This window comes from Ptychodera flava, chromosome 18 (genome assembly GCF_041260155.1).
Source record: "Ptychodera flava strain L36383 chromosome 18, AS_Pfla_20210202, whole genome shotgun sequence".
In the NCBI taxonomy this organism is placed as follows: domain Eukaryota; kingdom Metazoa; phylum Hemichordata; class Enteropneusta; family Ptychoderidae; genus Ptychodera; species Ptychodera flava.
This window is the reverse complement of record NC_091945.1, coordinates 17826782-17852209: the sequence shown is the minus strand read 5'-3', so window position 1 is coordinate 17852209 and position 25428 is coordinate 17826782. Positions and strand designations below refer to the sequence as shown.

General features: G+C 36.2%; 1 protein-coding gene across 1 annotated transcript; it reads right to left on the bottom strand.

The window, feature by feature from the left end:
• Nucleotides 1–280: 280 nt before the first annotated feature.
• LOC139117047 (excitatory amino acid transporter-like) lies at nt 281–23592 on the bottom strand. The gene is made up of 11 exons (XM_070679867.1): nt 23070–23592; nt 18966–19115; nt 16891–17002; nt 15562–15772; nt 8964–9006; nt 8150–8249; nt 7305–7431; nt 5702–5935; nt 3660–3857; nt 2889–3023; nt 281–2348 (listed from the first exon to the last, which is right to left on the bottom strand). Exons 2-11 carry the CDS (start codon nt 19089–19091, stop codon nt 2141–2143), a joined length of 1494 nt encoding a protein of 497 aa, XP_070535968.1. The 5' UTR covers nt 19092–19115; nt 23070–23592; the 3' UTR covers nt 281–2140.
• Nucleotides 23593–25428: the final 1836 nt, after the last annotated feature.

Sequence of the window (25428 nt, the reverse complement as noted above, 5' to 3'; positions counted from 1 at the left end):
TTGAATCATAATTGTATCAGAGATTCAAATTTCTATCACTGCAAGGTTACAAAACTGCACTGCTGTAATTTTTCCCGCCAAAAGTTTAATGCAACATTTTACTTATTGTTCTGAATTTTTCTGAAATTTTCTTTGGTAATTTTGATCAAATGGACATCACATTTCATTGGCTACACTTTTTATCAAAATTTTGACAAAACTCTGAAAAAAATTGACTGGGGTATCTTTTTGGAGGTGACAAAAATTGACTTTGGCGCTCAAAGGGTTAAAGAGGACTGAATTCTGTGAAAAAATCAAAATTTATTTCATTTGACCCATATTACATAATTTATAGAGTCACTGAAAAATGAAGGACCGAGCAGGAAACACATACAAAGAATACAGACTTGATATGCAAAAATCACAGCCAAGGGAAAACAGTACATGGAGAGGATACCGGTATACACCAAGTAGTTGGGATTGAAAGTGTTTTATCAAAAATATTTCCATCTGGTGATGCACTTAATGTTCATACAATTTATAAACTCTTCATAAATTTTAACTCGTTGGACATTCAAAAACTGCACAATTTGTCTCCACAGAGTACATTTTTCATGACACTGTGACAGTGGAGTAAGTTAAGTTTCACAACCAAAGCACCATGAGAAGGTTGCTCTTTGAGAGGGGATGACACATGGATGAAATAATGGACTTTGAACCTATTGGTGGTTTGAGAGAACACAAAGCAATCCAAGTCACCAATGCACCACAGGACATGGAAATTCCTCCACAATAGCCACATGTAAACAGCACCAAGAGGAGTTACGTAAAACATACAACTGCCATTCAATTTTTACAGAATTGGGTGATTGAAATATATGAAAGAAGAAAATTTGAAGTTAGACATAGAAACACTAGCTTTTCTTTATTGTAACTGGCCCTACATCTTGTAACCCAAAAATAGTCTAACCCCCCCTCTATCTGGTATCTTTGGACCCAATGCAAGAAATTCAAGTGAACAGCTATCAAGATTAAAAGACCTGATATTTGTCAAAAGTTAGAATATTGCTAAAAATCTTCTTATCCTCACATCCCCACAATAAAGGTGAGATATGCCATCGCGCCAACTCCCTTTGGGAGGTATGTACAGACAGGCTGAACCATTATGGACTGAGGTAAGGTAAATTAGCACCCATGCCTTCTAGGAATGTGGGACAATCTTGATTAACTTGGTCAGCACCTGCTATGGATATCATGAATATTAAACATAGCAATCTCTCTGATAATTTTGAGTTCAACAAAATGACCTACGGTACTTATACAGCTATACCCTCAGTATTGGTTATGAAAAAAAGCAAACCAGATCTTATTGCACTGAGGTATTGCCTAGTTTATACAAAGTTTTCTCGACTGACAAAAGGAGGTTATTTTCTGAGGATTTATTTAAAGCCATCTCCTCCATTCATATTGTGGCACCGGGCTTTTAAAAATATCTACCAAAGATTACATGAATTTCATTGCATGTGTGTCTCAATATTCTCTTGCTGCCCCTTCACTTCGTTTATCCACATTTGGGAAAAGCCTTGACACTACTTTGCTGGCTGTCTCCATAGAAACTGCCACATGTACAATTCAAGCTCTTTCACAAAGCCTGTCATCACATCTCATAAATCAGCCTTTTATGTACACTCCTACTTTATGATATGCAAATATCCATTCCCTGCCAGCTTATGTCACAATTGGATGTTCCTACGTTGACCTTTGACCCAAGTATCACTTGACATCTTCATTGGTATGTGATCTCTACTCTCATAATACACCTTCGTGATAGCTACCTTTCAACAAGAGTTCAAAAGATTTCCTGTGATACAGGTATTCTTGAGTCATAATCAAGACTATCTGTCAGTTAAAGTCAAAATACAGTCAAGTAAACTTTGTCCTCTAGAGGGCGCTATTGTATGCATGTCTTCAATGATGAAAATGTAACATTTGCAGTAAATGTGGAAATGTTTTAATTTTTCTGGAATGTCCGTCACATAAGGTGATTGTAATGAGATAAAGTTTCTGTCGCACAATTTCACTCCGTCTCTTCTCCACTTCAGTCTTCTTTGATACAAAGAAAAATAATTCACAGGTGTTGGAAGGAAAGAGTCTTCCAATCCTAATATTGCTGAGACATCAGGGGTTTGTGTTCCTTCTCTGAATCGGAATAACCATCCACGATGACTTCTCTCATGTGATGGTCTGTAGCATTGACCTGCTTGAGGTCTTGGCTCTCTTTGATGGCAAGATGTTTCCTCATAATGTGATGGACAGTTGCCGCACACATTGCATGGCTCCCGTTGTTCACACCTGTCCTCAGTGAGTCACTGAGTGACAAAAAGATGAAAAGAGTGAAGCATAATATGAATTTAGTGCCTTCAAGGGAATCTTGGATGCTGCAATCTCAGTCCTATTATATAACAAAATAGAAAATAAACGGGTGAAAATTACGTAATTGTTTGCAAAAACAATGTACTTTCTCGTACTCCAAGCAGACCCATTCATCAACCTTTATCCTGTCAAGTTCACATCAGGTCAAGTTGGTTAACACAGGCATGGCATAGTGTGTCTAATATCTTGCATTTTAACAAAAACTTGAACATTTGAAAGCCCCTGAAAACAAAGATACTGTAAAAAACTGACTGAACTTTCATAACACACAATGTTAAGTAGATGAAAATATGTATGGTTTTGGCACAGTATTACTTCTTGCTGACTTGGTGAAGCAATACCACCAACTCACAGGATTAGGATTAAATGGATGAAGTTCTGGAGTTTTTTGTTGCGTTCAGCCAATCAAGAAAAACTGCTCAAACCAAATCATGGAAATACTTGTTGGGCACAGAATAATGAATCATGGTACTTACTGAAGCCATTCCAAAGCAAGAAGAAGACCTATATCATGAGTTGGTACACCGACGGAGTTACATATAAGAATTATTATAACCATTGATGCACTGGGCACTGGAGGTATACACAGGCAGAGGAATGTTGACATAATCCTGAAAATTTGGAAAGAACAGGGAGAAGAACACTGAGATGCTTTGCAGGTAAAAGACAACTATTTTATGCCACAACTGGAATACAATCCGATTGATGTTAAAGGTATACTGCCACCTGTTCCAATTTTGCCATGTTTACCATGGAAAGAAAATCTGACCAATCACAGATTTTAAGCGGGTGGCTGCTTTTTAAAAACAGCGCCTTCACATGGGAATTTTGAATATCAAGGAACGCCCCTTTGACCATATATGGGCATATTTACATTACAGGTGACTGTATACCTTTAAGGTAACATGAACTTTGTAGACTTTTGCTGATACTTGTCTGTAGAAGAATCTACCACTTTCCTTTTTCATTACCAAAATTACGAACTAAAGGGTCACCTTGAACAATTTTTTTTTGGAGACTAGAAGCAATTCACTCAAAATTTAAATAATGTTCAAAATTCAAAATCCTACCATACTACATGTATGTGTTAACTACAGAGGAATGACGTAACGTTTTGATTTTCACAGAAACAAGACAGTGAAAAATTGACGTCATTCATTATCTTTAAAAATAGTCCATAAAAGGTGTAGACTAGCAAGAATAAAATTTGAAAAGTCCAAATATAGATCACCGAGGGAAAGTCTTACCCTAATGCTATGAGTTGTGGTAAAGACATGAAAATTCCTGCTCTCTGGCCCAGCCACAGCACAGAACACATGATGAAAGACGCCGACGCATCTCCCTTGAAACATATACACAGTGGTAACACAAAACTGACCACATTGCGATGAAATTTAGCCGGTGGGGATTCGCAGCTTTTCATCATTATTGGTAAAGCTCCAGCTCTGTGGAATGAAAGACAATTTCTTGTCAGTGAGTCTTGGGTTTATGAATAACTGTATAGAACCATTATTTGTGAAAGTCTTACAGTAAGGAAAACGGAATTTCATAGTTGAGCTTATGATTAACAGCGAGTGCAACTGAAAGAATAATATAAATAAAATAGGATATGCCAAAATTGACTGAGCAGAGACCTGTGACTTTGTGACATTCTACACACATGCCTTGCTACGTTTCCATGGATACTTGTATTAAACTCACCTGGCAAATTTTACAGACTCAAAACTCAGACAGTGAGCATTCATGGATCTGTGTAAATAATCTATCATAGTGACTCATCATTATAATCTTCAAATATGTGATACAGTTGTTGAGGCTAATAGTTTTACTCCAGAATAGACTAAAGCATGCTGGTTGTGGTAGTATTTGACCGACCTGTTGCAGAATACATGTGAAGAATTGTGCCTGTGTCGTAGGTTATTTTCACTTTTGTTGTGGCTGTGCCTGTTAAGCTTTGGATGCAAATTTCACCTTGTAAGCCATCCAGTGACATTGTAACAACATACATTCAAAGTTATTCATTACAAGCCAATACAAATGTTTTTCATTAATAACCCTTGTCACCTTTATAAACAAGTCATCGTTGATGACACAGTCCCCACTTGTTAATGGGTGCTTTGATTACAGGTCCTCAGAGAGGATAGAGTCCTCTTCATTAGGTCTGTGATAAAAATACTTTTGAATAAATTCGCTTGATACATGTCTGAGTTGTAGTTCAGGAGATGAAAAAATCGTAATAAAATGGCCACATGGTGGCCATATTGGATCGAATCACAAAACAAATCAATGTGCATATGTATGACATAGGTCAATGTCCTTGTACCAAGTTTGAATAAAATTGGTTGAGATATGCCTGAGTTATGGCTCTGTACATGAAACAATCGTAACAAAATGGCCGCATGGCGGCCATATTGGATCATATCACAAAACAAATTGATGTGTATAGCTATGACATTGGTCAATATCCTTGTACCAACTTTGAATAAAATCTGTAGAAACATGCCTGAGTTATGGCTCTGTACATGAAAAAATCGTAATAAAATGGCCGCCTGGCAGCCATATTGGATCGTATCACAAAACAAATTGATGTGCATATGTATGACATAGGTCAATGTCCTTGTACCAAATTTGAATGAAATTGGTTGAGATATGCCTGAGTTATGGCTCTGTACATGAAAAAATCGTAACAAAATGGCCGCACGGCGGCCATATTGGATCGTATCACAAAAAGAATCAACGTGCATATCTATGACACTGGTCAATGTCCTTGTACCAACTTTGAATAAAATCAGTTGAAACATGCCTGAATTATGGCTCTGTACATGAAAAAATCGTAATAAAATGGCCGCCTGGCAGCCATATTGGATCGTATCACAAAACAAATCGACGTGCATCTGTATGACATATTAAGTAATCCTTGTACCAAGTTTGAATGAAATCGCTTCAGGCATCTCTGAGATATCTGCGTGAACGGACGGACGGACGGACGGACGGACGCACGCACGGACGCACGCACACACGCACGGACATGACCAAACCTATAAGTCCCCCCGGACGGTGTCCGTGGGGACTAAATATAACACATTCAATTTTTTCTGATTTTTGCCAAAATTTTGATAAAAAAACGATAGCCAATTAAATGTGATATTCAGTTGGTCCAAAATTATGAAAAAACTTACAGAAAGGTTCACAAAAATTGGTAAAATATTGCATTAAAATTTTGGCGGGAAAAATTACAGCAGTCAAAGGGTTTAATGCTTTTCTCAACATTTAAAGTGCAAATACATACCCTGACTTGATGACCATGGACGTAATAATTGCCTTATTGACTGCTGCATAAACTGTAAATGCATTTTTTCTGGTGACCATGAAGTAGATGGCTGGTATGGTTGCACAGAAATGTATCGTCAAGACAACAGTCACTGTGGCGACAAACATGCCAAGCTCCTCTTCAACGAGGAAAAGATCTTCAACATTGAGTAGTGATGCGGCTATGAGGCTAGCTGTAGCCACTGGTAAACTCCTACGGAGATGGATTTGTGTGCAATGTCAAATTTTAAAATTTATTTGATGCAAAAAGTTGTTATGCAAATGCATCATATTTTGTTAATTGCACATCTAAAACATAAAGACATAATGGTATTCAATTATGCAAAGTGAATTGTTTGAATATGCAAATTGTATGATAATGCTCATTATAAATGGAGGACATTCATGTACATCTAAGATTGTACAATGTCCCTGGAATGATAGCAATAGTTGTCAGAGGCAATAGCCCTCTGTGGCTATTACTGGTGAGGATGTTATAGCGCCCTCTGCATTCCCACAGTTCCTCATTGCCATTCAACTTCCCACAAAAGTCCTTCTCTTTTCGCTCATCAACATTTATATTTAATCTCTAGAGCACAGAACATTCTCCTACAATTTTTGGTAACATTTCTTTTTTCCAACTAATAAAAAGGTAATTTTTTTTACACAAAAACGACTTGTTTGTTGAATGAATACTATTTAAACTCTCTAGCTGTCAATGCTGGTGTTTACACAGCCCTTGATGTCAGCAAAATGTTTTAATAAAGAATGGACGAGCATTGCGATGTGTCAGGTTGAAACAGACATCTGCACCACAATGTCTGGACAAGTTTCTGTGTGTCAACTCCATGACGATACAACCTAGGTCATCTGTTAACACAATATATAATCAAAAACAGGTGCAAAATTTGGGTGTTTTTTGTTTGTTTTTTTCATGTGAAAGAAAAAATGAAATAACAAGCAATAACGAAAAATAATTTTGCTGTTTGACATGAATGAAGTGTCAAAAATACTCTCACTTTACTTTAAATAGAAATTTTGAATTTGTTATATGTGGCTATTAAAATAGACCATTGTTTTTCATTTTCTCAACATCTTTTTGTATGTAAGTGGAGCTGATTGTACGTATGTTGACTGCTTTTTACAGCACATTCTCAGAACCTAAAGCATGTAATTGAATTTGACAATAACACATAAATTTGACAAAACTGGCTTCAGCTCTCTCTCATGACAACAAGGAAAATTTATTTTAACTACCTGGAATACGACAGCCAGCAGATATTTGAAAGATATTTTTATATGCTAAATTAGGTCCAATACGCTCATCAATTACAAGTAAACCAGACGTTTATGATTTCAGCAAGCCATGCATATAATATAACGATGAAAAGCTAATATTCAATACACTAGACTATTTGTACCATTGACGCTGGTCTCACCAGCAGTGTGTCAAAACTAAAATTTATTAAAATATAAAAACTATATTCATGTCCATGAAAACAATTGTTCATGTTCAAAGAAAAACTAGTGACCACATGCAGTGGATTAGATTTTCAGTACAGAATTTTATATTTTGAACTCACCAGATAAAAGCACCAAAAATTTTGAAAATGACTGTTCGTACAGCCCACATAAAATCCAGCATTGGTTTGGTCTTTGCTCTCTCCACACTCATGGCCATACCACATGCTATACAAAAGATGACAACTCCTACGACAAAAATCAAAAACGAAATTGCATTAAAAGTGAAAATGAAGAGAAGAAAAATCCTTCATTTGTTGATGGTAAATATTCTATCATTTGGTTTGATTCATTATATTATTATTTTGTGTTGTTATAGCAAATATCTTTTACTTTTTTAGCAAATATTTTTGTTCTTTTTCCATAAATGTTTTCAACTTAGATGAACAGACCTTTAACAACAAAAATTTTATATGAATTTTATATAAATTACCAGTACCCTCTATCTTATCACAAATATTCGATACATTTTCTCCTGTATGTTGACATATCATGCTTCAAAAAACGGCTTTGATCATTTTCACTCTCATGATCTTGAAAATATGCCACAAAACTGTATTGACCGCATTTAAGCTGATTGATACATCCTGTATGGAATATGATTAAATTCAAATACTCATGGCCAAACATGTTCATCTATATTTTTCACAATGCAAATTTTTCAGCAATAGCACGGACTAGCGCTGCCAGATTTGCTGTTTGTTAGCTTGAAAAAAGGAATTTACTCTAGATTTCTATATTGAACATAATTCTCTGCTATGTTTTGTTAAATACACCAACACAGCATGTACAGGTTTTGAAATCTGCTTTACTTTCATTGATTATTAAAGTTGATGGATCAAGGAGAATTACGGTATCAGCTGGTGTTTTCCATTCAGAGTTATTTGAAAAATTTCTGCCGACTTACCCATAATATTGGTTCTATTTGTCATCGCTAGTTGCTTAGTAACAATGGTGGAGGTTCCATTGCTGCCATCTTCAATCTGTGTGTCGTACTTAGTGAACGTCTGGAATATTGGTAAGATACAACACACACAGTGTCATTTCCACTTTGCATGGTTCAACTGCACCAGCAAACTGACCACCTATCCTTGTTAAACTAATTTCTCTTGACGTGTGTTGTGAAAGTTCAACAATATGCTGATCAACCACAGGATTTGAGATCTGATCAGTGACATCTAGGTGCAAAGCAAATTCATCAGTGAGGTGATTCCTGAAATGACTGCTACAAGAACATTTTGACAGACAAGCAACATTTTGAAATCAATTCCCCTTAATCCTTTGAGTGCCAAAGTCAATTTTTGTCACCTTTATAAAATATATCCCAGTCACGTTTTCCCAGGTTTTTGTCAAAATTTTGATAAAAAGTGTAGCCAGTGAAATGTGATGTCCATTTGGTCCAAATTATCAAGAAAATTTCAGAAAAATCTATGAAAATTTGTAAAATGTTGCACTGAATTTTTGGCAGGAAAAATAACAGCCCTCAAAGGGTTAAGTAATTTATATCTTTTTACATGACCTGGGCTTAATAGGATACTACAAGCCGTAAAGGTACCAGTAACTCCAAAACAGTTTTAACACAGATAGTACTGAACAATTTTGTATCCCATAAACTTCACTTCTAATGAAATGATTATTATATATACGCTTCAATTTTTTGAACATTTTATTACTGTCCTTCAACTCATTTGAAAGAAATCCAAAATATAGGTACAACTTACCGACTGGAAGCAAGCTCTGATGATGTTGCTTGGTATCAAATTCCTGAAAAGAAGAAAAATATTGAAAACAGTCACTTAATGAATCTGTAGTATTAAAAATCCAGTAGCTATACAGTTTCTTGTTCTACTCCCCAAAGCATGTCGAGATATACAGTATTCAGCTTGTCACCTCAGCCTGTACATGTGTAGACTGCATAATTGTTGTTATTGTTGATAAGTGAATTCTGGTCCGGACTAGAATTCAAATGTAAACAATAATAGTGCATTTTACACATATAGACGCCGTTGACAAGTTGAATAAGTACTGTGTTTCAACATGCTTTAGACAAAAATAGTGGGAAAACTATCAAAGATACATCTGCATTTCGCAGTATAATTGTCATTGCTGGACAAAATCTATGTCGACACGATTTAGTTGATGTAGATGTACAACGGATTGTAGATATATAGTAAGTGGATGGTAGAAATTCAGAGAAGGACATGAGAAGGGAATGTCTAGCAGTGATTGTTTCAAGCATAGTCAAAGATCTAAGCCTTGTTTTGGTTCCAGGGTGGTTGACGGCTGAGGCAGAATCCCGGGGCAGAATACTTAATGAACTGGGTGAACCAAAGTTGGAAAGGCCTTGAACTACAACAGTTGACACTGTTTTGGTGAAATACATGTACATTGGAACTGTAAGTGATGTATGTAATAATTATTGAAAGGTTATGTGGAGTGTGCTGGATTTTTATCACACAAGATCAAACCAGAGCAAAAAAGATAGATTTTGAATTGAGTGTATTGAAAAAGGTAGACTTTAGTCTCATGAATGGGGACCAATGATTGCACAGACTTTGATTATGGCGACACTATGAACCTTGGTACCACCTCTTGACCTGATAATGATGTTTACCGTAATAATTGCTTGGCAAACAGTGGAAATGGAAGTACCGTGCTATAAGTGACTGGGTGTAATGGTCTACATAGCAAAGATAAAAAGAATCACATGACAATATCTTTTCTTTGCACAGTTTAAAAGAAGTGGGTCATTGTCCAGTAGCTATGACACACAGTCCCTCTACTATTTTGGACGATGAGATGTCAGTGAAACTAAAACATTATCAGTTTTTTCAGCCTAATATTACGCCATATGGTGACACTTGTACAAGAACAAATAAGTCTTGTTACAAGATTAGGCGATACATCTTTTCATTATATTTTGAGCAATTATTTCATAGATAGTAACAGTAATAGCTTATTGCCTTCAAAGGCCTGCAGCCCATACACAAGTTTCGGAAAAAAATCATATCTATAGCTATACGCTATTCAACATGTACTGTCTTCCTCTTGGAAAAGGCCTTGAAAATAAATTTAAAGAACTTTTATCCACACAAGTCTTGTGAATTTAAGAATATTCATTTCTGTCTGAAAATACACTGGTAAGTATTCCTGTCTCAGTTCTCTATCATGTGATACGGAGCCGTACTAATAGCGCCATGTGAAAGCAGCTCTGTAAAAACTTTCAAAATTCTACCTGATAATTCAACTTTTTTCCACGCATCAAGGCAGAGCATGAGTAAAAACAACTTTCTCTCATTAATCATGGGAATTGATTGTTTCACAACTATAATTTTTTTCTTTCATTTTTAACATGTGTACATGCAAATTAGGGAAGATATTTGCACAAAGCTCAAAACAAGAAAATATGAATATGTGTCACCCTTTCAACCTATCTTCATGTGTATAGGACCACCCACCCTACAGAAAGCAATAGGAATGTTCCACAGTTCGGGTGTGAAAAGGTATTTCAGGCAATCAATGGAAAAATCAAATTCTACAATGTTTAAAAGATACACTGAATAATTGTGAAGGGAAAGTTAAAAAAGGCTTTTTATAATATCACCACAATACATTCATTTGGGTTTCTTGCGGGTACACATGTATATACCAAAATATTGAACTCTCTCATCTTGTGTAGTGTATGCAGCAGCCAGCTTTAGTCACAGACCAACGACACAATCTGAATGCAACTACCACAAATGTCTAGACTTAATATAAATAGACATTGATGTTCACTCAAAACAACTGGAAAGAGTATCCATGACCTGCTATTAGCTGGAAATAAACATATGATGTGGCAATGCTGCCCAATACCATATGTTTAACCAAGTCTACCATCATATTTTACGCATTTGCCGCTCTGGTATTCCAATTTGTAATTCTTTTTTGAACAGCAAACATATCATACAGTTCTCTTCTGTTAAAATAGAAAAGTCAAAAATATTGTGTAGAAATATTGTTCATAGACATGTATCTGCGTGTCTTCCAGTGATAATTATAGCATGCAGTTATTATCTCCCGAGTGGGTGAGTCGCTGCAAATTTATGTAGTAACAGTTCTGGTCTGTGGGATGTCCGGAGGCCAAAAAGTGAAGGAACAGTCTGAAACCATCCATTCCTAAATAAGGAAGTGGTAATTTTGGTCCAGGATCTTTCCATGAATTTATTCATTTACTTTTTTTTCATTTTCTGCACTATTGTGATAGAATTTGGCATGATTAATGCTTTAAATAGAACTTAAAAGCAGTGTTAAGGTCCAAGCTTGTCATATTGCACTTATATATCACTGCATTGTACTACTGTGACTTTTAAATGATATGTATTATAGCCAAAACATGAGACTAATGCCCGAGGGTAGGTGACCATTTGAACACTGGATTCTGACTAAACCCCTGCACCCCCTACAGCCTATAATACAGTATTTCAAGATTATTTGGCGTCTCTGCAGTATGGCAAATAGACGAACACGACTGACATACACATAGAGCTACCTGCAGACCCTACTGTCCTCTTCTCTCACACCCACCTATCTATCTATTTATTTATTTATTTATTTATTAATCTATTTACACTTTTATTCAGCTGCCAAATTACTTGAAACAGTAAGATCAATCAGGGCTCAAATGCACATAAATTACAGCGTGAATAATATACATAGTGCAAAAAAGCAAAAGCAACCATTATAAAGGAATATTCTCTTTCATAAAAGCTTTCAATTTTAACTTGACATCGTTTACATTGGGAGCACACTTTAAATCACTAGGCAAAGATTTCCAAACCTTTGTAGCATGATACTTAAAACTTCTCTGGCCAGTACGGAAGTTGAATTTTAGAATATGACAATCTATATTCTGTACAGTATGTATTTGGTTTATCTGCAGCATGGCAATTTAGCATTTCTTTTCTATTTCAATTTGCAGTCAATATTTCTACATTCCGTTAATTGTCTGTTGTGAGGACAAAAACGAAAAAACAGCACACAACAGTGTAGCTAGATGTTACTTTCAACATTTGCACATCAAGCAGGGTCACAGATCATCCTAATTATGTTGGTTGGTAAATTATCTGCCATTAAAACATAAACACTTCCAATACCATCTTGCATTTATACTCAGTCAACAGCTGTTCTTTTTCAGTCCAACAATAAATATGTACATATGGGCACACAACAAACAAAGTCCTCTCAAACACACAAGTATGGTTTCAACTCCCAGGCAACAAATAAACAACAAATGTTAAATATAAATTATGAACAGCCCTAATTCTGAATTCAATAGGTAATTCCTGATTTGCAAAACCCTGGCTTTCAGTTCCAGAAACTTTAAATTTTTTATTCAGACTGTCTGATGCTACAGACAGTCTCAAAATAAGGTGACATATTTTTCCAATGTTTTGAAATTTTCATTGGCAGATTTAAGAATGGATGGATTATTTGATCAGCCTCAGAATAAAACAAAATGTTTTTTCTGGCAAACTTCATATTTTGCTCAATAATTGTGTTGAAAGGTTGCTAATTGCAAGGAGATAAACAAATAGCAAACAAACAAATGTAGGTGCAGTCACTCTTTGCAATGTATAGGAACATATTGTGTGAATGTGTCAATGCCATGAATGACCAGCTGTGGTGTTCCTGCCATATTTAAATATTCACGGTATCATATGTTTGTACAAATGTACATAAAAAACATGTGCAAATAGTTTTTTTTTAACCAATGACAAATAAAAAACAAGTCTGACTATTGGAAAGAAGAGACAAAAACATCACATAGGCCTTTAACTTGGATAAATTTAGTCTTTGTAAATCTCTCATTTTACTTGTCACATAAATGTGCAATCTAAAAAACAAGTCAATTATTATTGTCATTACAGGCCTTTATCACAAATAATTATGCTGATTGCAATAAATAGGGGAAAATATAATTAGATTTGTGACAAAAAACCCCATCTCTTAAACAAAGCTGCCAGCCATATCAATAATGATAGTCACAAAGGACCATGGTAAGTGTGCACATGGTGAAGTGGCCTTCGACAAAACAATATTCCAATGTCCATACATATCTCTGATGCTGGAACATCAATCATCGCAATCATAGGTTTGTGACAAAATACAGCAATGAGCACCTGACATATGCCGCTGCAGACAGAAATATGGACAAATGTGTGTTTATGGACATGTCTCCATTACTGCATTGTGTGTTCACATCTTCTGATATATGATATCATAGTTTCAATCAGAACATAATTGGTACCAATGTATTAATTTCACTATTTTTGTATATCAATCATCCAGGATTCACCTGAGAAGAAAATCATAGAGTAATGACTAATTTACATAACAATAAATGTAATTGTTATGGTAATGAGTTTATATTGTTTACCAAAAATTAAAGAGTGGAAGCCACTAAACTATAATGCTCTAGGGAGAATACTGTCATCCATGTTGGCACCAACAGGGGCATTTTCGCCCTTTTCCTGAAAATTTAAGGGGGGGGATTTCACCAATGCATGTGTTCTACTTGTACATGTATCTCTAAGGTGTGACTTGCAGCATTTCATGGAGGGCTGGTCCACCTTAACAAATTACTAGGGGTGCCAACATGTCAACAGAGGGGGAATCCCCCCATCCCCCTCTCTAGATGAAACACTGCGATGTCATTAAGAATCAACCTTATTACACTGTAAACTCCAAACTCTTTTATGGTATTTGAGTATTGGAAACTTGGCAGCTTTGAACAATTACAGTTCCTTCAGGCAGAAAAACCTTTACATATGTGTCATAACTCCAAAATTACGTTATTATTATGGTAGAATGCACCTCGGGGACAGATATTCAGACTCTCAAACTTTTACAATTCTTTTCTGACCTACCACTTGTGGGGGTTTGTTTTAAAGCTCTTGGTGTAAGAAAACTTTTTACTGTTTTAGTTTTTCAAAAATCAAAAATTTATTTTTCTTTTTAGAGTTAACACAGGGATGGTGGCCATTTTGAATTTCAAATATTGGTAAATCTTGGGTTATTTGTTTCTCTCGAATCAAAATTTGGACGGTGACCCCCGATTTTTATTCTTGATTTTGAAAGAGAATTGTTGAAGTATTCCTTGAGGAAAGTTTGAGCGAAAGTTTAAGGTTTTCACTTTCAAGGCACATACCGGGTACTACCTTTTTACCCCTATTTTACCCCTATACTGTACTGATTTAATATTGGTCCACACAGTCACAATGAAACACAGAGAGACAGGAAGCATGGAGACAGTACAGAACAAACACAGAATTTTGTTCTCTAGAGATAAGAGTGAAACAAATCTCAAATTGAGGTTGTTGGATCAGAGGTCAGATCAGAGGTCAGCTGGATCAGAGGTTAGGGGTCAGATTTCAGCTACCTGGGTCTCAGCTGGATCAGAGGTTAGAGGTCAGAGGTCAGCTACCTGGGTCTCAGCTATTTTACCCCTATACTGTAGAAGATTGATTTTAGTGAAAAGTACAAACTTATATCGGCGTCTCAAACTTGAAGTAAAATAATGAGTGCATACGAAAGCTGTTGGAAACAAAATACCATTTGCAATTGATTTTTCTACTGTAGAGATAGCAAATTTGATACTGATGACATCCAGCTCAAATATGATGTACGGCAGTCCCACAATTCAAAGCTCTGGTTTGTAGGCCTGATATGGAAGATGGGATACTTGAGCACAGCTCCTGATTCAGATACAGTAAATCCCTTTCAATTTCACATCGTCATTTAGAACATAATTGGTTTAATTTGCGTAGTGAATGGTGCAACAAACAAACACACAAAGTGGACTTTTCATGAAGTGTGATCTGTTATATAATTAAGCAATAAAGCACGCCCAGCAACGGTATGCCAGAAGATTTGAACAGTTCATAACATATATGCACTAGCAATAGCAAGTGCATATATGTCGTGAACTGGTCAAAATCAAGTGGTATACTGTCTCTGGGTGTGATTTATTTCTATTATATCATAACAGTATAAAATTCTGGAATGGAACGTCAAAAAAGAATTTTTGCACTTGCCAAAAGTTCGCGCGTGTGCCAACCATGGTATATTGCCAATATACCATGTTTCTTGTCACGTCTTGACCAATCGTTGCATATATTTGCACCATCAATATACTGGTTTTGATATAATTCATTATATTATGTTGAGATGATGCACATTTTTTGCCACTATGATTACGCTTTTGGACTGCTATAGTTAAGTTGTTGTACGGATATAGAATTGAGGCAGAAAATTTGGATCGTAAGTACCCATAATTACCTCAACAGATCAGCGAAGACATCCTGAGTTTGATAATGAGTTATCTCAGCACCTGATTGGACGTTGCCGTCAGCAACGGCGCGTTGACCCGGGCTGATTAAAGCGGTGACAAAAATCCCTGTTGCTACGCCCATTGAGGTGCTTGTAATAAAGAATCCGAACGCACCGGCTGCCATTCGTCCATTCTCCTTCAACTCCAGGCTAGCAACAGCTGCGGATATTAGCATCACACTATTACTAAATGTCAATCTAAACATTGTAATTCTTTTGTGCAGCGTGGTGTGACTAAGATGATTAGTCACAGATTGTTTGCGAGCAATTTGCCATGCATAATACACGTATGAAAACAACTTGCTTTCAGGTTGAAAAAGTTTGAACTCTAACCTAATGGATGGTTACAGATTGTTAAGATTCACCATGAATACCAGTAAATGACAACAGCATATTTTTTGACCTGAAAACGCGAACCTATCATGTCACAGATGAATTATATATAAGACTGGTGCATCTTTAATAGATAATACCCAATGCAATTTTGAAAATATCCTTCAATTCAGTCTGTTCCTTTAATGGAAATTTTTTGGTAATGACACTTTCAATTTTAGCATCTCTTTTTTATTTTACAAACGAGATATGCTCATATGGTTTGTCATAATCAAATCTCATGAACTACCAGAACCACACTATTTTCAAAAACAAATAATTTACTTATATCTATGTCAACTTTTTCAAGATGAGATTTGCACAATTAACATAGTAATTAAATTTAGTGTCTCTTGAATGGTGTAAACAAACAAGCTTGCAACAAAAAATTGAATGAAATTCTTTCACACGTCAAATATTCACACAATAAAACAGAATGCATGGCTTCATGATATTCAAACAATAAACAAATATTCGTACGTGTAATATTTCATGGCTCTTAAAAACCATATGTTAAGTTAACGACTGTTAACCAGCAGAATTGCAATGCTCATATGCATGTTTTGTAGCATATTGTCCAACTCCGCTCACTGTAGCATATTGTCCTACTCGGCTCACATGAAAATAAATAGCATGCATGGATTGACGACAGCATTCAGACATTTTGCTCTTTTGAAGTCAAGTTTTGCAGTATTTTTTTTCAAAATTTGGTTTCAAAACAGTAAAAAGCTATATTATCAACTACAATGATATAAACCAAAATTAAGTCACCAATTGACATCACAAGTTCAAGTGCTGTATATATACATGAATGTCTTCCTCTGTGCTTTCAGTCTTCTGACCTAAAATCCATACTTGTCACCTACAATGATACAGTTGTGTGCTAGATAGCATGAATAACCTCACCTGTAATGACAGTAGAAGCTAGTAGTGGTATGATAGTCATTTCAAGCCCTCTTAGAAATAATTCCCCCGGCATGCCGATCCACATGATGACATCAGGGGACGGTCCAAGCGGCTGAAAAAAGTAAAACATAAAAAAGTGCACAATAATCAGTGGTGAACATGTCCATTCCATATTTTGGTAATCGGATCAGAATCGGGATAATTTCAGCAGTGTGGCAAACCAGTGTGGTTGTTCATACAACACCATCTACATATCCACTGGTCTTCTGGACAGATGGAACCGTGCATTGCAAGTTACTGATCTCGGCAAATAAATTAGTGGTTCTGTCTTTCCATTGCTGGACTTGGTAACCTATGATCACGTATACAATTTGACTTTTGATTGGTATTTCCAGTCTAAATATCAACTTTTCCATTTTTCTAACAATTGATAACATTTTCACTTCTTAGTTCCTCCCGTTTTTGACAAAAATAAAAAAGTTTACGGGTCCTGTGATCCCCTGAATTCATATGTTAACATACACTTTTACTAAGAGGAAGAAAAATCTGAAATTTGTGTGAAGCGTAACATTGTCATATCAAAAATCCTCTTCTATACCACTCAAATTTTTCATAAAATTTAAAAAAAATGCAACTCTCATACTGCAAAGATATTCTTGAAAATATTTCAAAAATTCAACCAAACATTTTAAAACAATACTACCAACAATGCTGAATTTCACGTTTACGTGTGGGTGACCAGTCAGCTGTCTTCTATTAATATTGTTATTAATATTATTATGCTGCAGCAAAGATCAGCATGGAAAACTGCACTTTTTTATTTTGGAACCTGTTATCTCTTCTCAATGCATTCAAAATTGAAAAAGTAATAAAAATTTTCCCGACCACACGATGTTAACTCTGTGAAATGAGACACAGACAGGGGATAAAACCCATGAGTCATAAAATTTGGGTAATTATTTTTTATTTTTAGTTCCATAAACGTCATTTGAAATGGCCTATAAATGTGGATGCTGACATTTGTCCTATAACAGTAAATATAATTGATGGCCAAAACCCATTAAACAGGAATAGCAGATGATTTATATTGAAGCTTTGTGGGTTTTTATCTAGCAGAAATGTTTTTAATTTGACGTACACACAAGTAATACCATCTTTTGAAGAAACCTGTGTTATTTCTTTTGTTTTAAACAAGGAGCTGATATGGAGATTCATAGAATATATGGCTGAAGTCTTGGTTACCATAGTCACCATTCCTATCTGCTGAAAGCAATGCAGGTAACTTATAGCTCTCTCTTTTTAGACAAAATCTTTGTAAATCTTATACCATTTGAGAAGACAATGCTTGGCATCTTTACACATGTTGAACAAGTCACTGAGAGACCAGCAGTTGAACTTTTGATGATTTTTTTTCACTATTTTTATTTTAATGTCAACTACAGTTTCTTGTTCAATGCCCTAAGCATGTTGAGATACACAGTATTCAGCTTGTCAACTCAGCCTGTACATGTGTAGACTGCATTGTTATTGTTGACAAGCTGAATACTGAGATACCCAGTATTCAGCTTGTCAACTCAGCCTGTACATGTGTAGACTGCATTGTTATTGTTGACAAGTGAATTCTGGTCCGGACTAGAATTCAAATGTAAACCATAACAGTGCTCTTTATGAGCACATAATGTAAAGAAAAAGAAGAACTTTTGTTGACATATAAATCAAAAATTTGAAAAAATCATCAAAAGTTACAGCTATATTGGGCTTTGAAGAAGAAAATATCATCAAATGTGCACACACAGAGAAAAGATGTACTGAATAATGAATGTAAATTCTGGTGTCTATTACTTAGAAATGTGAATTTGCTTCATAACAGCATTGCTAAGCTCACTTAGCATTGCAGTGAGGTAAAACAGCATATCATGCATCAACAAAACTTGATTTCAAATTTGATTTTAAAAGGTAGTAAAAAAAATTTTCTTAACACAAAGGTGCCCACTAAAATTATTTTTTAGTCCCTTGAGTGGAATGTGATTTCTGTAAACGAGTCAATTGCTTTTTAGGATGAAAATATACCTTACCCTCAATATAAGAACCAAGAGAAATCCCACCACTACACCAATCAGTGTTAACAACAGAAGGAGATTTGCCACGGCCCATTTGCGAATGCATTTTGCATTGCAGTCACACCACGACTGGTGACCCATCCTTTCTGAACTGACAGGGTCTCTCTGTGGAAAGAAAAAAGACCATTAATAATGAAACATAACACTGCATTTGTAATAACAGAAAATAACATTACACTTTTAGTTGGTAAATAATTATTCTTTTGATTCAATTGTGATTTTACCATACACGTAGCACAAATTATGGAGAATTATAATGCAATTTTAATACAAGTTTGACTTTTTCACCCCTTTAAAAAGTATATTGGTCCAGTAACACCTATAGGTAGGCACTACCAGTAGGGTTGTACCAAAGAGCCATGATGGAAGGGGTATTCTATCCATACGTGTGTATCATTAGATCTGTGATATCTGATCTGGGGTGTTGAACATTGAAAACATCATCGGGATCCCTTCTGGCAATACTGAAACACTACAGATGACAGCAACAATCCTGTTTCATATGAAACTGTAACATGAAGAACTTGAGAAGAGTGAGAGAACAATTTCTCAGCAAGAATCTGATTCTGAAAATCAGTACAATGCCTCAGGATTCAAATCTCTGATCAATGACGTTTACTATTTATGAAATGATTCATATTCTGCATTAAGAATTACTCAAAATCAGCTTGTGTTTAACTCGTCAACACTTGGTTGAAATGTCTAATGACATGTCGAGCTGAAAAAGATTGGGAGCGAGATAGACCTTGAAATGTCTGTATTATAGGTTATTATAAATGCTGATAATTTATGATACAGAAGGACAATAAAATTATTGCTGATAATAACCATCAATCTGCAGTAAATGACACATAATTTAGGTTGTAACCTAAGGCATAATCTGTTGTCCTTGCTATGTTGTGATCTTATTGCACGATTATTTTCCGGAACACGTCAAATAATGATAATTTTGACACAATGAGGTCTCGAATTTGCATTGAGCAACATCCATGGTCCATGATTAATGGCAACATTTTTATAAATATACTTCTTTCCTGTCATGCAAATGTTGTACAACATTGGGGAGGGGGGATTGTAAAATCTTTCCACAAATTTGGGACTGATCTGAACGAAAAATTCCAAAATTATACAAAATTGATGACTCTGTATACCAAAGTTTACAAAAGTCGACAACCACTTGATGGATTATGCGTAATTTGTTAAAATCATTTTGACATGACAGCAACAGATGCTACCAGCATGAAAACCTTTGAAAGGATTGACAGTACGCAAGTGGCAGTGGGTCATGACATCAGCAACGCATAATCTCAAATCAACATAATCCAATTCTGCAAAGATTTCAATAATCAGACAATGACTTCTTGCAAAATTGCAATGACAGGGTTTCTGGTACTCGGTTCAGAGATGGACACACACTATAGATATTCAGAAGCAACATCTGCACTTTAGCAAAACTGTAAAAATATCAAACAACTGTTCCTGATGACTACATTTGACAGCAATGATGATATTTTGTCCACTTCATTACAGCAGAACTGCAATATAATGTATTGATATTCGAGGATGACAGATGTGGTTCTATTTTTCATTTCACGGCCTATTTGTAGCGATGTTTCTTTGCAAACATATGTTAAAATAATAACACCATAAAAAAGATAAGCAGCTGACGTTTACCATAAAATCAGTAAAAGTTACTGTAAAAATAAAAACAGTCGATATAGACAGTGATTATCAATACAGGTAAAACTTGACAACTTAACCCTCTGAGCGCTGTAATTTTCTCCCACCCAAATTTTAGTGCGAAATTTTACCAATTTTTATGAATTTTTCAATAATCTTTTGATAATTTTGGACCAAATGGACATCACATTCTATTTGCTACGGTTTCTTCTGAAAATTTTGGCAAAAATCTGAGAAAAATTAACAGGGGTTTAATTTATAAGGGGGACAAAAATAGACTTTGGCGATCAAAGGGTTAAAACGGACCCTTAGGACAAGGGGAAAAAATTCATGAAAAGTAAAATAAGATTCTTTTCTGAATCACTGAATACAGGTCAAAGAATTAATATTTGCATTGGTCCTAGTGTACTCTAAAATATGACTATCTACAAAATACAAGGACACTGAAAGTTAATGTGTATTATAAAATTTATTGGTTAAAAAGGTAGGTGTATCCCATTATCTGCCAAGTTCATATTTCACCATCAAGGTCAAGTTGGTTAAAACTAGTAAAGCAAAATCTGTCCCATATGGTGCATTTTAACGAAGACTTGAAGATTTGAAGGTCCCTCGAGACAGAGATACTGTAAACATGATTTTTACAGACTAAAGCTGCTATAACATAGTATACCAAGCCAAGTGGGTGAAAATACGTATGGTTTTGGCTCAATACTGCATTTTACTGACTTGGTAGATGTGGAAGAGATACTGTCTGGCAGGTAAAGGGTTAAAATAATACTGTGCATCAATAACTACTCTACAAAATATACAAGCACACAGACACCACGGAAAATAAATTGTTCATTTGGGGTTCACTTGCCTAAAGATGTGTCCCAGAGGGGTGGGGTTGGCTGATAACTAAAAAAGCATTATTTCTTCATTCTAAACCAAAAGCAGGCAGAATGTATAGGCCTCAGGGACTTGATCCTCGGGATCAAGTTTGTTCTAGTCTAGCCTTTTGTTTTCCATTGAAATTGTAATCTAGTCAGTAAATTTCCTTGCAAGACAATCTGATGCTGACACAGGCCTTTAAATGATTACAATACATTATGAAGCCTGAAGGGAACGTAAGGTGTGATCCACTGAAGCACGGCTGAGATTAGGGAATCAAAGATTTGGACAAACACTGCAAATTCGAATGGCAAATTCAGTTCAGTAAAAAATACACTGTCAATTATAAAAGCTGAATAACCGACCTATGGTACACCATGACAGTGTTTTTATTATTAGCAGTAGCAGTATATCATTGTGATCTGATTAAAAGGGGACAGCAGCTATGGTATTAGGGATTCCAAAATAATTTACCAATGTTCCCCAACCTAAGCAAAAACACTACCTGACTTGTAAGAATTCTTGTTCCTTATAAAAAACTGCTCAAATTTAACATCATGCCTCAAAAGGCAACAGAGATTTATACCGCCACCTATGTATGGGGTAACCTAATCCCCACACCCCCATGTCTAGATAACTATACAAATATGATAAGGGTAGCATAGTACCCCCGAAGTCCCTGACCTGTAACGACCACAATTAGGGGAGTTGTAACATTTTGTCTGAGTTATCATACAGTATCTCCTGCACAAATGATGAACAACAAACGGCTAGGATGAATCATAGGTTCATATATTGAGGCAGCACACAGACTCCATGGTTCATATTTCTGAACTCACCATGATGAATAACTTGTTTGTCACTGTCAGCAAATATAGAACGACAAGAATGGTTATAGCACAGTCCTTCCACCCATAGTCATGGTAGGAAAATCTGCGTTCATAGACTAGGATTCCCTACAATATTTCGGCAGTTATATCATATCGTTGCTTCAGTCTACCAAGGGAAAGTGCAGATATAGAAAGACAATATAATTCCTGCGAATCTTAGTGGGTCACATCCCCCTTGATCAAATTTAAACGAACCACATTAGAAATTTTTTGCGGGTCGATTTTTGATGCAGGCTGTGAGCATGGAGCTAAAAGCACCATGCTGTGAGCAACGTTGATGGTAATGAACGTATATTTTTGGAAAAAGTGTATCTTGACGGGTGGTTTTTAATAACAAAGCTATACACTTTAGTATTAAAATATCAGTCTGTCCTTATATGTATGTTCTTATCTGTTATGATTTCCTTTCCTACTTTGATTAGGGTTGAATCGGTCGAATTTGTGAACCAACATCCCCACGTTACGGTGGCTGCTTTCAACGGTATATTTAAATCATGGATGTACAAAAATAGACATCCATGGTATATTAAAACTGAAAGCACTACGAGGAGCAGGGCTTCCCTGCTAACATATGGCAATAATCAAATCGTATCTCATAAGTTATCTGAGCGTAACCTACCTGTGTGTTTTTTATCTGCTCACGAGTTATTTACATATATCCACGCATTAAACTGCTTGTCTCACACGTCTGCAACCTCGATTTGAATGTTTTCCGGACAGAAATAAAACACTCTCTATCCTCAATGTGAAGGATCCTTTCGGCAAAAAAACAGACAAGCGAAGAATCACATAATCTTTCTCACGGTACACTGAAAGTATGATGCGACACACAACAGCCGGGTAGACGATTCTTGAGATTTGTACAGTGAAGATCTCCAAGCGAGCAGCCGGGTTCAAAGTTAAAAAATGCCGAACAGAGCTTTGAGTGTTGCACAGATAAAAAACGGGAAAGATTGTCCCGTCAAGCCTCTAGCTAACTGTCAGTGTCATGTTCAGTGAGTCAGGAAGGCGGATGATGCACATCTGAGTGGCAGCAGCTTGCAGAGAAAACGACAGCAATAACATATTTGACTCAGTGTGCAAAAGAAAGCATATCAACAGCACCAACGTGACACAAGCAGCGGAGGGCGAGGTCGAAGGTCGTCGACTGGACAATGTTCAACTTAGAGGGGGTTATACAGCGAGAACCCGTGGAACCCATTCGTGGAACCCGGCCCGGTACGATGGTTGTACGTATTTCATTGTATTTGACGCCCAGTTGTGTTTTATGACCAGTAATTTCAGAAAGTTCGCGCGAAAATTTGGAAAGATAATGTTTGAGCTGCGAAAGGATTGTTATTGTTACTGTACGTTATCTTTAATGATTTAAAAATATCAAGGTAGTGTCCACGGATTCGAAAAATGTAGTTGGGGCAAAACTAGAATTTGTTTCTAAGGTCCTTGGCACCTGGCGAAGGCTATGCGGTGATTCGATTTCTTTCTTTCCAACCCAACCCCCCCCCCCCCCCCCCCCCGTTTTCCATTTACTTTGGTTTGAGAAGAATATTGGCTGAATATACTCCATCTCTCTTATTAGTATTTTAGGTGTATGAAAGGAAGGCATCAGGTATATTAGCTGCAATAATTGTAGCCTTGGTCTTCTAGTTATGCATGCTGACATGGTAAACAAATCTTTGGAAATATTTTTTTTTCAGAGAGCAGATGGGGGGAGGTGAGGGGGCGTCAAAGTTTATTTGAATGCTTCACTTGTGTTCGACAGGGTGCAAGTTACTTAAAAGTGAAAAAAATTCAAGAGCATACAACTGCTTACATTTCAAGTAGGCCTATGTCTCGTCATCACGAGTTGAATAAATTTACCTACAAGAAAGTCTAATATCGATAAAATACGTTGTAAACAACGAGATTTTTCCTAGGAGAAAAACAAGAAATCAATAATTTCAAGAATAAAGATTTCGTAGGTGCGACAATCATGAAAGAATGGAAATCTTCAAATTATGGTGTAAAACGGTCTTAAATAACAAACTCATAGGTTAAAATACGTTTTGGGTACGCTAGACAATTATCTCGGCGCATTTCGACTTATTAGTAACTTACAAGTAACGTGTGTGAACGTGTGTCGACGAGCGCATAATCTATTTACAACTTATGATCCGCGTGTGCAAGTCATTCTCTAGCATACGTCGAAAAGTTTTGTGCATGCACAAAAGTTTTCGACGATCTAGCCGTACTACGACATATAACAGCGTGTCTCAGCGTCCTCTTAACTTATTCAAAAGTTACCCATAACGTATTCGACGTACGCCCAGCGTATGCGCCAAATTTTTCACACGTTGGCATAGGCTGGCTAAACCGTCAAGGTGTGACAGGGCCACTACATATCAAGTCGACGCCGTCTAGCGCCTGTGCAAAAATCGACTCGACAGGCCTGACCCTAGTGACTTCAGAACAGTTTTCCCTTTCACAACCCTGGTCTGGCCCAAACCCATTGTTACCAATGGTGATCGTGGACCTGTGTAATGGGAACGGGGTAAAAGGCTAGAGGGGGACTGTACAGGACCCTCTCGATGCCTTATACAATGACTCTAATGCTCCCGACACTCAAGATTAAAATCTCCCTCAACAGCTACAAAATTTGTTTGTAATCGTAACAAGTCAGCCTGTTCTATACTACTGCGATGAAAACTGTTTTCCAAAACAGTGAGTCCAAAAACATCGATCGACACGTTTTAAAATAAGCAACGGCCGACGATTATTGATTATTCAGACAAACTTTGGACCAATCAACGCCATAAGGCTATGAGAGAGATGATTTTCCAATAATGGTTTGTTTCATCCGAGAATGTTTGCATGGGAAAGGACAATTTTTCCTACAAAAAACTCATTATACCAGCAGTTTCGGTCGGTGAACAACGTACATAAGCATGACGTTTTACATTTGTATAATTTTTGCTAGACATGGTATGGAAACTTCTATATTT